Here is a 17,248-nt window from a genome sequence, read left to right as displayed (position 1 = left end):
GATTAGTTGCTAAGCGACAGCTTCATTTGGTCAGCTGGTTGTATTTTTTTTCTTGTTAGATGTTATTTTCAGTATTCCTGAGAGCCTTCAGGGCTAATGATGATGATATTGAGGAATGTATTTAGTAGATCTTGTCCTGTCTCATGTTCAGGCAGTTATTTTTAATCCCAGTTTAACCAAAGCCTGAAGTGACCTTCTCCTTGTGAATAAATGATTGCTATACAGGCTTTCATTCAGTGAGATTACTGTGGATGGTACCACTTAAAAACCATGAAGATGGCTCTGGACTGCAATTGATATGAATATTTTTGCTGCGATGGCTTAGGACTACAATTGCTATGATAGCTATGATAAGTCTCCATCAGTGAACAGTTGATAACTTCAACAAAATAGACTTCATGTGAAAACTATAATGAATTTCCTGTTTACACAATTGCACTTTTTGACCATGTAGTACACAGTCATAGAAGGGAGTTATCTATAATTGCACTATTCCTTATCACCCAGATGAGGATGAGTTCCCTCAAGGTTTCTTCCTCATGTGGTCTCAGGGAGTTTGCCACTGTCACGTCTGGCTTGCTCATTAGGGATAAATTCATAAGTTTAAAACTTGTATCTTGAATTATATATTCTGTGAAGCTGCTTTGTGACAATGTCCATTGTTAAAATCGCTGTACAAATAAAATTGAATTGAACTGAATTCATTATTCGTAGCATTTTGAATGCACTAAGACTTTTTTACGGTTCTAAATCTCTTTTTCCCAGTGCACAGGATGTTAAAATGTATTTTTTTTAGTCATGAGTGAATCTTTGTTCAATGAACGGTAAAAACAAGCTCTGTACAAATAACCGTGATGATCTACAGTCTATTCATGTTAACAGTGCTCTGATATAGGGATGTGTCTATACCTTTCTGTATCTGTCTTATCATGCTGTTTATCATGGCGTGGGTGTGGTCTGATCAATTCCAAACAAAACATTGTGCTTTAGTCAAATTTATACCACATCGCTGTTGAATTCTCAAATCTGGTCAGAAGGTGTTGTTTCGTTTTCTATAACAGCACGACGCAGATGTAATTCACACGACAGGTTTATATTAATATGCTGTTGTTTCCATAGTAACAACTCAATCACAGAGGCTTGTATGATGGATGATCTCCTTTTTCTAAGGCTAATAATAAATGGATTAAAAATGTTTTTCTATTTAACCAAGGAAAAACATATAATTGTTAATATGATGAAGGTTTCTGTTAGGAGATGTTTAGTTAACGTTTATGGAAGGAGTCTCCAGTGTCATAGAATGGTCAGTGATGTTTTCCGTCTTCAGGAGGTTCTTAATATTAACTTCGAGAGAGGATGGAAAAAAAAAAAAAAAAAAAGCTGATGAGGGTATAGCTGCTGTAATGTAAGTGATAACGGGAACTAACTTGTCTCAAGGATACAATATTACAATGGTTAAAAATTGCAACATGTTGTTCTTTAACAAATTAAGCATTGTAACTGTTTCCAAAGCGCTGTGGTATAAGAGGAATAAACCACTTCAGAATGTGCTGTTATAGGAAAATGATCAACTTCAGGGTCTCACACCACAGCAGTGTGGATTATTTTTGGGCTATAACAGCATGCCCTGTTGAGTTTTATTCCTTAAATCATTCAGGTCATGCATTATATTTTTAAAGTCAACCCAAAACTATGAATGTTTGTGTCTGCTGATAAGAAAGCCTGACATATTTGGCAGGTCATCTGTTTATTCCGGTGTTATCAGTATTGTGTATATAGCATGCATCGCAGAAAATACCATCTCGATTAGATCATTATCAAAAAAAACAACAAAAACATTCTTGTCATTCAGACACAAAGCATGTGTTTCTGCACAGTCACTATCTTTGTGCTGTTCCTCTGCAGAGCCCCACCTCACCTCCTCTGCATCCTTTTACCCCTCCTCCACACACACACACACACACACACACACACACACACACACACACACACACACAGCCTCTGGTTCATACTGTTAGCACAAACAGCCAGCAGCCTGTCTGACACATTTACGTCTACGCCAACAACAAAGGACTTTTATGTGTCCTATATGGCAGAATTGAGGACAGAGATGACTGTTTATGTTTCTTTGCTGCATTATGTATCTGAGGTTGTGCATCATGTAGCTGAGGTGGTGTGGAGAGAAGAATGAAGAGTCACCGGGGTGTGGCACTGGACATCAAGTCCACTGAAATGGGCAGAGGAAATCTGTCTTGTTTCTGATTTTAGATTTAGATCAGTTCAATAATAACTAAAAAAAAAAAAAAAAACAGTTTTATATATACATAGAAACTGTTTGTTTCTCAGCTTTGTGCTGGGACGTGATGAAGTGAGAGACAGACGAGGTGAGAGAGAGAGCTTCTCACCTTCAGTGCTGCAGACACAAATCTTTCTGCCAGACTGTCTCGGATGATCGTGTGCAGAATCGCACATCATCGCTCTCACAGCAGTAGAGGAAGAAGTCCATGATGGGCCAGTTCTGATGTGAGCTATACCGTTGAACATGAACAGGTTTACCATATTTATCCTAAACACATTTATTTTTAGCCTGTTAAATACAGTGTGTTATAGATTACTGTTCAATATTTAGATTATAGCATTGCCATCTCACACCTCCAGAGTTCCTGGTTCAGTCCTGAACTCGTGTTACTGTCTATATATACAGAGCTTCTCATGTTCTCCATGTGTCTGTATGGGTTTTCTTCAGGTTCTCTGGTTTCCTCCTACTTTGCAAAAACATGCCAGTAGGTGAACTGGCTCCTCTAAGGTGCTATATTAAGGGGTCAAACTAAAGTCCCACGTTATTTTATAGTTACTCATCTGAAGACATATTATTCATTAACTTAAGCTGAATTAATGAGCAACATATGTAGATACGAGAGCGAGAAATGCAAGTCTGACACGTCTTGGAAGTTTAAGGGGTTAATGGCGATCATAGCTATAGGCTGAAATTTAGGACGCATCTCGAAATAGAGTTGTCTTTTTTTTTTTTTTTTTTTTTTTTTTTTTTTTTTTTTTAAGCAAGAAGATGTGGTTCCACAGATATGTAGCAGTGCTGATGTCATTTCCCAAAGTGCTATCCAGCAGCTGTGTACGGCATGACATCATCTCTCCAACTGGAATTGCTATCAGAGATCCGTTTTATTTTAATATTCCATCCAAGAAAGTATACGTGTCACAGCACCTACAATGTGATAGCCTGTTTTTTAATTTTTTTTTTTGGTGTGACATTTTGATTCCACTACAACAGAGGAAAGTATGTTGTATGCTGACCAGTTCTTGATTTTGAGATTTATCTGGCCTGTTGACAAGCTTAAATCCCTTTTGCAAATCTCAGCTGCAAGCGATTACTCACGGAAAACGGTTGCAACAGGACTGGAATTTTCTGATTAATGCTTCAGATGAGCAGACTGTGCTTCTCTGTACAACAGCAATGGAATGAGTGTGTAAATATCAGCGACTTTTACATATATAATGTATATATAATGCAGTGTGTGTGTGTGTGTGTGTGTGTGTGTGTGTGTGTGTGTGTGTAGGAGGGTGTGTAAATGTACTCGCTGGTAGTCATGGTGACTCGGCCAAGTGTGCAAGCCGCTCCCTGCTCTGGACAGCTCAGCTTTGTCTGGATGAGGTCATGTGGTTGCTCATGGGCCCCTCCCCGCCACCCTCACGAATTCGAGCTATTGGCTGACTCAACAGAGCTTCCTCTATTTAATAAAAGGAGGATGCTGAGAAACACACCCACTGGGACAGATTCACACTGCTGCCAGGCCCTGTCTAAGCCTTGAAGGGGAAAACAATGGAATGTCAATGATTTATTCCTGTAATTCTGTTCTTCCATTTGTTTATGCCCATAATCCCACATTATGTGAAATGCAAAGGTACCTGATCAATGGAAAAAAAAAATTTCCATACAGATTGTTGGCAGATTATACATCACTTCACTTTCCAGAGTAAATCTCTTATCCCTTCTGGAATTTCATCTCATTTATGAGTCTGACAGGATGAGCTTTACCCACTGCCGCAGTCCACTTCATCCATTATTTCTTTATCAGCCATCACCTGTTTGGTGCTGTATTATCCGGTTTAGGACTCGACCCAAGTGATCCGCTATTATTATGATATTACGGAAGAGTTATGAGAATAAAAGTTACTGTGCAATTCAACATGATTGTCACAGTTATCTTACTCCTACCAAGAGCTTGTTTTTTAGCTACAGTCAGCTGGTTAGTGCTAACTGCAGCTACCTGAATGTATTTCAACACCGATGTGCTGCTATTTGCACATACTGTAAGCATGAGTGAAACTATCATTGTGTGTTGTTTTTTTTTTTTTGACTCCTCTCTCTTTTCTGCAGTTTCGACTGTTTTCATCCGTTTGCGTGCAATTGCGTGCAGTTTCTTTTGTGGTGTTGCAGTTGTGCATGGAAAGAAGAGTGCTCATGCCACGCTTTTAATGATCAGGTCAAGTTCACAAGAACTCAGTGGGAAGCGACATTAAGCCTTATTTTCTGCGTTCGATCTGATGGCTCTGTTCGGCTTCTTGTTGTTTAAGCATGAAGGCTGGAGGGTAAAACATTGGCTGTAAATTTTACTGGCAGCAGGTTTGCCAGTGAAGTACTGTAAAATTTACAATAAACAACTGTAAAACATACGTATAGTGGTACTGTAATATCTGACATAGTATAAAATAACACAATCTAGTGCATTTACTCATTTGTCTGATGCTTTAAAAAAAAAAAAAAAAAGAAGCTTGATGTAGGATACAACTGAGCTGAAGGTTAAAGGTCTTGCTCAAGGACCCAACCATGACAGTTTGACAGTGCTGGGATTTGAACATACAGCCTTCTGATCAACCCTTTAACCACTTGAGCCACCACAACTAGCTCAGCTAGCTTGCATTGATTCATCCACCTCTGCCACTGAATTAACTCACACTAAAAGATTGCACTGAATCAATACAAGCTAGTTGAGCTAGACCCTTAAGTCAAATGAGCAAATGTACTAAACTGTTATTTTATACTTAGATATTACAGTACTTTACTGTAAATTTTACTGCTTTGCTGCTGCCATTAAATTACCGTAAAATTTACAGCCAGTTTTTTTTTTTTACCGTGTGTATGTTGCATGCCAAATCAGGTTTTTTTTTTGTTTGTTTTTTAAAACTGGCTTAACAGCGTTTTGTGCTCAGCGCTGTGTGGTGCAATAGTAATAATGGCTACACCATTGTATTATATTTTACCCTGAAATAGAGGTCTGTGTGCTGTTACATTATAACATGTTTGTGGTGTTGATTGAGAAAACGATGTGACAAAAAAAAGGTATTTTTCATAATCAGCATATCGAATTATGTCTGCTCACTGAAGACAGTGACTCGGCACTACATTAAGTTATACAAGCACCCTCTGAATCAGTGCAAGATAATTTTCTCAATTCCTAAATTTCTGGATGTTCCATTTGAATGTTCTGAATAATAATTTTAATTAAGGAGTTAATGCTATCTCTGTTTTATATCACCTTATTGGTTTGTCACATTTAAGGTCATTTAATAGTTTCTTATTGTTGTGTTTACATGCAGCTTCTAATATGTAGTGGATTGACTAGAAAGTGATCAACAAATTCAACTGAATACAGGGTTGATTTAATGGTCTTTTGCATATCAGTCCTGTTATTGCACAGACCGTACAGATGAACTTTTACAAGATGGATCACCACGAGCCTCCAGAACATCTTGAATGTGCCTTGGCACAAATTCTGAACTGTACTGGAGGACTGAACACCATTCTTCCAAAAGATATTCTCTCCATTGGTGTTTTCATGATGGTGTTGGAGATGTGTGTAACATGTTGCTCCAAAATCTCCCATAGATGTTCACTTGGGTTGAGTGTGAAGGCCAACCTAGGATTTACACTATTTTCATCCTTGTTAAAGCATTCAGCTAGCCCTCGTGCCTTGTGGATGGGGCGGAGTCATCCTGGAAGAGACTACTCCCATAAGGATAGAAGTGGTTCATCATAGGATAAAGATGATCAGTCAGAAGGATTTGGTATTGATTTGCAGTGATCCTTCTCTTTAAGGGGACATATGGGCACAAAGCATAGCCGCCATTTTTGCCTTTAATTTGTCGCCCGTTTGTATTTAGACCTTAAGCCTTATCAGCTCTACTGTATTACCAAGAGCCTGATTCTGGACTAAGTGGTTGTACACTAAAAGCTGAGACAAAAAAAATCAATACACATCACGGTCCTCGGGCCACACCCTGCCTTAGAGCTGTGTATCGAGCATAGGGCATTAGTGCACGATTATCTCCTGAATCACATGTAAAAATGGCGAGTCGGTATCAAAAACATCCTGGAGCTCATTGCTTTCTTTCCTTGTGTGGTCCTTTTTTTTTTTTTTTTTTTTTTTTTTTTTTTTTTTTTTGGGCTGTGTGTTTCTGACCTGCTGATGGGGTCAAGGTTCTGATTGCCGTATGCTTACGCAGCCTCTGGCCGTTCAGCTGCTGCCTGGCTGACTTTAGCAGGTGGCCGTGAAGTCCTATTAAACAGCTCACACTTCCTCTAGGACAGGAGGAGATGTTTCATCAGGGCTGTGCAGAGAGGCTTAGACGGATCAACATGGATGAAATTTAAAGCATAACCTGGTGAACTATAGCAACTGATATTCAAGCAGAACATAACAACCCACATCACATTATACATCTAGATTGACATTTATTAAATGTTATTATAATCATTTTAAGAGTACTTCTGTCAGATTTTGACTGGACAATGCTGTACTTTGTCAGTTTCTACTGAAGCTGTAAAGCAGACAGGAACACACACACACTACCAGTCAAATGTTTGGACACACTTGGTTATAGAAGAGTTTTTTTCTACTATTTCTATTTTCTAATAGTTTAGAATAATAATTAAAAAAATAAAAATAACACTATAAAACAAGGCTTTCCATAAAGTTCCCTGATAGGCAGATAATGTGTTGTCTGCTCTTAATTTCTAAATGTTTGGGAAAACAATTTAATTTGAAGTAAAAACTACTTGTTTTAAGTGAAAACTACTGATTTAAAATACATTTCAGAATCAGAAAATGCATAGAGATTAGCTTCTAGTTATTATGGATACATCAGTACGAGTGTGAGTGCATGTGTTTTGGCATACATCGATACCGATACTGATGCTACAAAGAGAATTTTGAGCAAGGTCAGCTCAGTTCAGTGCAGCAGCACTCCGGATTCAAGATTCTAGCTGTACATTAGCAATGCTATAAAATATTATGCTAAATATTGTGGCAGGAAGAGTACATGGCAGTTTACAGGCAGCACACATCTTGAGAGAGCTGCACAGTGAAATCAATGACAGCACCTACAGGAAGATGTTTCAGTAAGTAACGTTTACCGGTGATGGTTATATTGAAGGCTTCAGGGCTGGAAGACTTCTAACCCAGCAGTGAAGATCTGTCTCATGCACATATTTCCGAGGCAGGCTTTTCCTGTGTCTCAGTAGTGGGGAACGAGAGGAATGTCTCTTACAGAGTTGTTTGTCTCTCTGTCGTCTTTTTTTTTTTTTTTTGTCTTAGACACTGATACCTTGTCTAACGTCTGCTATGTGCAACACTCAAGCACATAATTACAGCCGAATAACAACCAAAAATTGGTGTTTTTGTACCTTTTCCCTTAGTATTATGGAAATCAGTATGGTATTATTTATGAAAAAACAACCAAAAAAAAAAAAAAAAGTTTGTAGATACTGTCGTTTTAAATTTATATGTAGTTTATTACTTCTAGGAAAATTCTAAACGTTTTTGATCTTGGCTTCAATCATAATTATCCAGTCATTATTGGGTCTTGCTCTACACTGCGTCTACACTTGTTCAACCTAGAAAAAAGTATATACCACTCAGACGTGTAGATCAAAATCTCGCTCACTGAGCTACTGACAGGTTTGTTTACATTTGGTGGTTGTGTGACATCTTTTGAACCCTATTGGCTATCATGTTTCAAAGGGAAATATAGCTGCAAGCCAAGCACTAAATTTGAAGGCAAAAACGTACAGCCGTTGCTGAGATATCATATCACTTCCTGTTTTCAGTAGCCCTCCAAATTGCAAATGAAGTCATATTATGTTTTCTTAACTTTAGATCATGCCTTTAGATTATGCCTTAAATGATTAGGCTAAATAACAAATTTGTGTCCTCACCACTCCTACTGTGATCTGACACCCACCTGACAATCGTGACTTTGTTTTTGAATATTTTTCATACCTCCGAAAATAATTTCTGTTTATGCACTGGCAGCACAACACATGCTGTGCTTCTGAATCATTTTTAGCAGCGCACAGGAGTTGATTTTAACCCAAGTTTCAGCAGCAGTAGAACCCGGAGTGCACGTATAGACAACTCTTTACGGTAACCACCATTTGGACGGCTATGCTACCTACCTAAATAGTGCGTGCTTCCTCTTACTAAGTTTAACTTTTTGGACTAAGTAAGCATGCTTTGAGGCAGTTTGTTTCCCACTCGCAAACTTCGTGCTCTGTATGCTACTGTAAGAAGAGGTAGAGGTCATAATGAATATTAAACAGAAATATTGCATACACCTCAGAGAAACAAAATTCGATTCACCAGTATTTTGTATCAAGATATTCGAGACAACAGTATGCTTTCTCATGCCTATTGTGAGAAGCCCTTTCAGGAATTTCTAAGGAACATCATTTTTTATTTGAACATCTTCAGGATGTTTGCTTTTCTGCAGCAGCTCCCTGCAGTTGCTCTTTTGGCTAGAGGATGCACTCGTCTTTATGTCTGACTTTATTTTCGGCTAGGCGGTGTGACAGAAGCAGCAGTAACTGAACCCTGTTGTCTGGATGAGATGCACTACTTCATTCTGATTTTGTTCCTGAATTTGCCTGAGATTCTGCATGAGTTGCTTTTTTGTAGTGTGGTGTTCATATGCATGACTTTAAGCTTGCTCTATTAATAAAAAAGTTCTCCTTGTTGACTGAAGGCCACTTTCTATTTGCAGAGGGTTGCAGGATTTCATTTCTTTGCCAAGATCATGCTCTTCAGTTGGTCATAAAAGAACAGGGTAGATAACTGCAAATATTACCTAACCCCACCTTCTGAATAGTGACACATATGGGGATGTGGTTTTGAATTTATTCTAATTTCATTAACATGAGAAAGATTTGAATACCTGAAATCCCTTTGTCATGTGTCTTTATGGGAAAGTTTTAACACAAAAGAGACAGAAGGAGTTTTTTGTCTGCACAAGTCAGGTGGGAAAAAAAAAAAAAAACACCACTGTGCCTAATCAGGTCGATTTAAAAAAAAAAAAAAAAACGTTTTGAAAGTATAGATAACCTTTCATCAAGATACTGACCACAGACATACATCCAAACAAATCTTTTGCCAATATCTCCAACCTTTACAGGAAGAAGGACAGTGCTGTTATTCTCTCCAGGGGGATCCCAAAATATAAATATAAAGTAATTCAAATGATACTGCTTCTTATATGTTTAAGCCAGTATAATTACTCATTGCATGTGTTATTTATTTTGTATATTTTATATATATAAAATGTAATTTATATTGCTATAGGTCAGTCAGATAGCTATTGCAAAAATAATGAACACAACATGAATTTTAAATTCTTCCCTGTTCCTTTCAGTAGGTCACAGTGATAAACATCCCTTTTGAAAAACCCATCATAATCGTGTATGAGGATTTGTACATACCACAAAACATGAAGTGCGTGCTATAAGGCTGGGAGGATGCCATTGAACTGGCATAGTTACCTAGTAGTGGGCATGACTCGAGACCCATGATTCACTCCAGAGGCTAATTATAGTCAAACATTACCCTTCATAAAGCAACACCAACTGCCTCGCCAAATCAGTAGCTGTCTCTGTGCCCCATCACAGCACTGAACTAACTTGTCCTCTGGCTGCAGACAAGCCAGGATGAAGAAAATGTCTTATTTTTAAACTTTACCTAAAAAAATTCAGTGCTTGAAGAAGGCACAATAGTACTTTGAATTCCCTGTGTTTCAATCGTAAACACAGACAAAGGAGATCACATTGGATTTCACTAGTCAGCCATGAACAGGAATCTGAGGATATAGTGGGCACAGGCGCACCAAAACTGGACAGTTGAAGATCGAAAAAAAACCTGGTGATGTTTCACCAATCTTCAACTGTCTAGTTTTGGTGCGCCTATGCCCACTGTAGCCTCAGATTCCTGTTCTTAGCTGATGTGGCCCATCCACCTCAAGGGTCAATTTGTTTTGTGTTCAGAGATGCTTTTCTGCTCACCATAGTGGAAAGAGTGGTTATTTGAGTTCCTGTCAGCTCTAACCAGTCTGGACATTCTCCTCTGACCTCTCTCATCAACAAGACGTTTCCACTTGCAGAACTGCCGCTTTTTGTTTTTCTCCCTTCTGTGTAAACTCTAGAGGCTGTTGTGTGTGAAAATCCCAGGAGATCAGCAGTTTCTGAAATACTCAAACCAGCACCAACAACCAACAACCATGCCACGCTCAAAGTCACTGAGATCACACTTTTCCCTATTCCGATGTTTGATATGAATATTAACTGAAGCTCTTGACTTGTAGCTACATGATTTTATGCACTGCGCTCCTGCCACATAATTGGCTGACTGGATAATTGCCTGAATGAGCAGGTATAGAGACGTTTCCAGAGAAACAGAACATTTTGGACAAATGTTCTTCATAAGCAAGGAAATTGCTTCAAAGCTCGTCCTGTTTTTCTGGAACCTTTTGTGTATTATGCTTTAACTTGTACTACAGCCACTATCTTTAATGTAGTACACTGCAGTTGCTTCTTGGATTCTTTATATATATATAAAAATATATATATATATATATATATATGCTGTTTATATATAGGTTAAGAAAATGCACTTATGGTGCATTATTTCATTGCAACAATCGTTGTTATCCTAATATTTCAACATTCATGTCACATTTATGAAGTTAAAAATTTTTTTTTTTTTTTTTTTTTTTTTTTAATAAGTGAGTCATTAAAGCCACTTGTGTCTTTCACCACTTTGTACACTTCAAAGTGTCTTGAAGTTGTGAGCCAGCTTTCGTTTTGTACTTGATATAACAGACCTGGGCAGACCAGTCTGGCCCCGACAGTGATACTGCAGACAGCGACTCAGAGGAGCTACAGATTATGTGTCACTGGAAACTCATTTACTCATTTCATTCTCCACTGGTTTCTGTTCTTTAAACCTTTTTTTTTTTTTTTTTTTTTTTTTTTTATAAACAATTGCATTTAGTGGTACCCATCACCTTGGGTCAAACTCTTAGCATCATGAATCATGTCTGTATTATCAGCAAGTTAACATCTGCAGTGCAGAGGAGTCCAAAACGTAATAAGAATTATTTTACATTTTATATTCTTATACCTTTTTTCTTAGGGAGAATTTGCTTCATGTGTAAATTGTCAACATCATGAAACTTCTCCTTTTCCTGATATTTTTTGGAATGATTATCTGTTTCCCGTGACTGCCATTATAAACAGCTGGGAAGTTTCTCTTCTCTTCAAGAGTGTGTTTTTCTTTTTCTTTCGTTTTTTTTTTTGGATAGAACAACTTGTTTACTGCACACCACCCATAAGGTCATGTTACCAAATAGTGTCAGTTTGAAGAGATATGAAGAGAACTGAAGACTAAAACCGTTTTTTTTTTTTTTTTTTTCTTTTTCTCCCCCCCCCTCTTTTCACAGTATATACAATGTGTTAATGAGGAGTCTTTTTGACCACTCCCTCTGAGAAACTGAAGGATGCATTGGGTGAGGGATGCTGGCAGGCTGAATTAGACAGAATGTAAGAATTACCCTAAGGTAGGGGCAAATAGTGGTCTGGAAACCAAACTGACCTACTTAAGTATAGGGTTGTACTGCTGAGATCCCGAGGAGCAGTATTAGGGTATGGAAACTTGTGTGTTGTTGACCTGACATAGCCTAGATCTTGCACATTATCACAGGACACAAACTGTCTTAATACTACCACCATCATGTTTCTAACGTTTCACATAACTCCGTTACTATTGGCTCAGCAACGGGTATCAGCCCGTAGTCAGAGCTTTCATAATGGTATCATTTCAAAATGACAACAGATTGTGATCTGTGCATCATTATACCAAAAAAAAAAGATTATTTGGCTTACCAGTGAAAGAAAACTTCCCCTTGATTAAATAAGAACAATTATTATAAAGGAAATCAGCTGATTATAGGCAGTTTGTATGCCTGATCTGTCAACCAGTAAAAGGGGGGAATTAGTTTTGAGTTCAACACAAGAATTTGTGGTGGAAACCCATTCCAAAACACTCTTGATTGCATTAGCATTTCTTTTGTAGAGCGACAGTTTGAGAATAGCGGAAGTTCTCATCAGAGCTGTGGCTCAATTCCATGTGTTATATAACAGCCATATTGCAAGTTTTTAGGAGTGAGTTGTGTGTTTGGAGTAGATTGTACAACTATACTTATTAAATTTTTGATATGTAATTTAGCTGACGAGTTAGCTACCTTGTTTCCAGCCAAGTCAAGGAGAGATGGAATTAGCTGTCACATATAGTGCACATAAACACACATTTAATACCCTGGAACTAATTCAGGCAACCTAATATTGGATTAATGAAAATGTTATTCAGCTCTTTTGTTCCCTGGAGACTAAGGCTGTCTACAGCTAAAATACTAAGCCATTTTGTGTGAACAGAAGGTTTGGTTGGCTTTGTTTCAGTCCCACCCTTTTTCCAACGCAAATTTCATGTGTGTCTAGTACTGATCCCTGGGATACTTACCCGAACGCAATGTTCCCACCTGTTGGACATAATCTGAACTACAATAGAGAACCTGCTTATAATTACTTTTAAATTCAATGACAGACATTTTGACAGCTACTCAAATATTTCTCATTTGGAAAAGCCAGTTAGTTTGTGACATCTTGGAATGGTGGCTGTTTGGGGCAGCAACAATGCACCTACAAAACTTTTCCACAAGCAAAGTGTGTCTGGACCCAAGTTAAATGCAGGTAAGAGAGATTAGAGGAGAGCGTTTATGACTTTATTGGATATAATGTTATTATGATTACTGCCTAGTTAGGTAAATCAGCTTTATCATTATCTTATAATCAGATAATCAAAAGCTGACATGTTTACTGTCACATAGCCACCATTAAACAAGGTGTTAGCATGGAATTTATGGCACAGGTTTCAGAGGTTGACCTGGAATTTAAGAGTACTAGTGTGATTTAAGATGGAAATATACTAGAGAAAAAAAAAACAAAAAAAACTCAGTTTTAGTCCTCAAGGGGGCAGAATTCTCCCAGGATTGTATTTGCTTATGTCTTGGAGGCCCTTATTAGAAATGAACATCTGTGTCCAAATAGTCCCTAGACTACTATGTATAATCATGTAAATCATGTAAATGTACTGCACTTTTGCTGTATGTCCATTGGGTTTTGATTCAGAATATTTGACACATAGCTAGTTACGATATATTTTTGGACTTGATGCAATGGTCACCCTGATTAAACTTTTATTAAACCTCATTTTACTTAAATGAAATGATACAGAAATTCTTGCCAAAATATATGATCTGATATGCACTCCTTCTCACTGATGCTAAGTTTGTGCACACAATAATAGACATTGCACATAAATGACTTAATGTCTCACCGGTAAGGCTGAAATTGCTCTAATCTGTTTTGATAAACACTATAAGGGTGTGTCATAAGGGTATAATCATTGTTAATTTTCCACACAGACTTCTGCAATAATACCACAGAAGGCTGTAATATGCCAAAGAGGCATGAATGTTTTATTATTTTACCATCATCATGACCTGACATGTAATCACAGATGTCTAATCACAGACACTTCACACGAAACATACAATTCCCCTGATCACATCAGCACGAAAAAAAAAAAAACATGTGACAAGTTGAACCAATCAAGGTACTGAGACACTGAGAGCGGGCGTCTTCCATGCCTTATGTTAACCAGACTATGGCTCTCTGGACTTCTCCCAGGCTCAAAAACAGCTTTCACACTTCACAAAAAAAATTGAAAGTGTGAAAAGAGCAAACATATGCTGAAAAGTCAGTCGACTCCTTTTGACCAGTTTTTAAAAGGTCCACACTGGACCAGGCAGCAGGTCATGCTCATGCCTTTCACACCCTACTTTACCAAAGAGTAAACATTCTCCATGCGTTTGAGCCGCTCACTCGCTCACTCATTCGCTCAGTCAGTCAGTCACGCAGTGACACTGGAAAACCTGACTGAACTCGTTTGGCACTGAGTGCGTTGAAAGAGAGAGTGAGAGAAGGAGGGAGTATATGCTTCCTTAGAGGGATTTAGGCAGTTTAGGAGTCACTCCCTCAGCTACACGCGTTCTCCACAGCAGGAATATGAGACATGCATGGAGTTGTGAGAGTGGCCGAGTTGCCTGGCACCATGCTGAACCTTATGAAGAGCGACAGGGAGATCAGGGCTCACCTGGTGATGCTCATGTGCTGCATGGGTCAGTAGCTCTTCTCTACTTCCTGCTTTACGCCACCTCTTTAATGTCTGATGGACCTGCTTATTAGCGAGTGACTTCCTTCTTTCACTTTGTGGAATGTTTGGGAAAAGGGGAAAGGTTGTGTTTGTCTGTGATAATGAGTCAAAAGTCCATGCTGCCTTTTATTGCAAAACATATTTCACTGTTCTTTCTAGGGTGCGAAACTGTGGATGATTTAGATGTTTGTTGTAAATATTGTTGCCTGAAATAGCGTGTTATTTATGTCATGAGCTTAAGTGCTTAGACTGAAGGACTGTTCTATGCGGTTATGCAGACATTGCGTTGTCCCCCCCCCCGAGCATGTGGAGATGCTGCTGTTACAGAGAAGAAAAGATGATGATGATGATGATGATGATGATTTTGAAGACGAATTAATAAGTAAACAAGCAATAAGTAATGAGACAGGATACAGATGACATCTGTGTTTGTGTTGGCAATCCTAATGTAGCTTCTTATGTCAGCATTGTGTAAGGCTGTGATTAAAGCACTGGTCAAAAAATGTTTAACAATCATAAATAAAATGGGAGGAAAACACAAAACCTCCCAAATTAAGCTTGTTAGTGCCAAATTTTCTTTTACAATTCTTTTACAATGTTCTTTTTTTTGTGAACACAAAGCTCTTCATAAGTTAAATAAAGCAAAATAATTTTAGTTAGTTTTGAAATTTTATATTAGAGCTGCATAGCACTAGCAGTCTGGATTCAGGAGACGAGTCACTGTTGCTGAGTGTTAATGTCGTAAGCGCTCTCCAAACCATGCACAAAAAGTGAGTTATAGCAGTTATAATTATAGCCCAGTACTTAATGACCCAATACTGTACCGTTATTAAGATCAGTAGTGCCCTTGATGCAGCGAATAAAGGCTCTGGGAGCGGAGAGATACTTGTGCTATTTCATAAGTCTATGTTTTTTATGCTTATAGTTTATATAACACCTGTCTTGGTTTTGGACACTAAGCTCCTTCAAACTCTCACGCCATAAAAATGAGAGAATAAATATGTGATGTTAGAAACCTTAAAAAGTGAACTCAGCATCACAAGCATAACGAGTCACTGCACAGGAAAACCAATTGATCATATACCTGAATCAGCTTGCGATAAAACGTTTAGCCGCTTGACCTGACGAATCAAAGTCGAGGTTATGATGTTTGTCGAGCAGATTTCTCGCCTAGTTGCTCATCTTGGCTGTTTTACAGTGGAAGGATTTATAACACAATTTGTGTCTTAATCAGCAAGGTAAGAAAAGTATGCCCAAGTTTCACTCTTGGAGCCCATCTTTTCCACTAACATGCACAATTTGATTCATCTATAAGGCAAAATACAAAGTTATTGTCATACATCATGTTGGGTTTTTTAAAAATACAACATCTAAAGTATTGAATGTTATTGAATTGAACTGGTCACCAGAGTGCAGAATTGGAAAAGGTATCAAATTTTCAGTACATCGTTCATCTCACCCGTATATTAATGAATTAATTATGGAAGGCAAAAATTGTAATAATGATTACAAAGCCTCATGAATTGTGCAGCACTCTCACTGTGAATAAAGCAGGATTGGTACTGGCTATGATGAAATCTCTCCATATGTCTTCAGAATTAACTGGGACACTCGTGCTTCTGTATGTGAGGCATGAAACATGGGTATGGGACAGGCTGTCGCCGTGGTTACAGGAAAAAGAAAATACTGTGGTCAGGAGAAGTACGTAATGGAGCCAGTGCCTCATGGAGATCAAGACTCTTTTTATTTAGCTTTCTATAATTATCCTTCCTTTTAGAACATGTGAATCACATAGCAGGGAAACTGTGCCCTTGAGCTTAGTTTAGAAGCAAAATGACTTTTTTAAAAATTATTTCCATCTTTATTGTACAAAATTATAGTTATTGTACTGTATGAGAAATAATGCACACTAATTGATCCTAGATGTTTTGAGAAAATATTGTCATCATTATGATACACTGGGTTTATATGAGACTATAAATGAGGGCTCGAAGAGTTGTGTTAATGCTGGAGGACAGAAGTGTGGTGTGCCATGCAGAAAGGGGAATTCCAGTATATGGGATACTTCTGGATTTACTGTGATTATTCCAGGTTATGTGCTAATTCCAGTTTGACTCATCATATACACAAACGGAAATGAATAATCCTGTTATTACAGTGCTACATTTATAATCTTAATATATATAAATATACAGATAGAATGTTCCCCCTTGTGAGTGTGTACAGTGGTAGCACAAACGTCAAGCCAACACTAACTTCAAGCTTATTGTTTTTACAGATGAAAGAGACAGAGTGCAGAAAAAGACGTTTACGAAATGGATCAACCAGCATCTCCTCAAGGTAGGTCTTTATCTTTTGTGTCATGTAGGGGCGGTGTCAGTAGAAAATGCAGGATTGGATAAAGGAGGAAAAATAGAATGGCTGCGGTATGATAACATGTTATTACAACAAACTAGAGACATATTACTTCCTGTGGGATAATAGAGTCAGTTTCAGTATGATCATTTTTTATCTTACACGAAGTGCGTGACTTCAGTGTAGATTTCAGAAATGTGAAAAGCGAATACACAAAGTATGTTATGCTCACATTTCTCTAAAAATGCAATGCATAGGGCTTCGGAGTGGCGCAACAGGAA

General features: G+C 38.0%; 1 protein-coding gene across 33 annotated transcripts in view; it reads left to right on the top strand.

The window, feature by feature from the left end:
• dst (dystonin) overlaps nucleotides 1–17,248 on the top strand; it is a 138,705-nt gene that overhangs the window by 18,992 nt on the left and 102,465 nt on the right. For 32 of the 33 annotated variants that reach the window (XM_053232738.1, XM_053232750.1, XM_053232744.1 and 29 more), the window contains one exon: nucleotides 16,891–16,952. In XM_053232738.1, coding sequence (XP_053088713.1) covers nucleotides 16,891–16,952 — 62 coding nt within the window. Of the gene's footprint in view, nucleotides 1–13,404; nucleotides 14,578–16,890; nucleotides 16,953–17,248 lie in introns of those variants that run through there. The other variant, XM_053232748.1, reaches the window with a different exon arrangement.

This window comes from Pangasianodon hypophthalmus, chromosome 3 (genome assembly GCF_027358585.1).
Source record: "Pangasianodon hypophthalmus isolate fPanHyp1 chromosome 3, fPanHyp1.pri, whole genome shotgun sequence".
Classification (NCBI taxonomy): Eukaryota; Metazoa; Chordata; class Actinopteri; order Siluriformes; family Pangasiidae; genus Pangasianodon; species Pangasianodon hypophthalmus.
The sequence above is the reverse complement of the archived record's forward strand: the minus strand, read 5'-3'. Positions and strand labels throughout refer to the sequence as shown.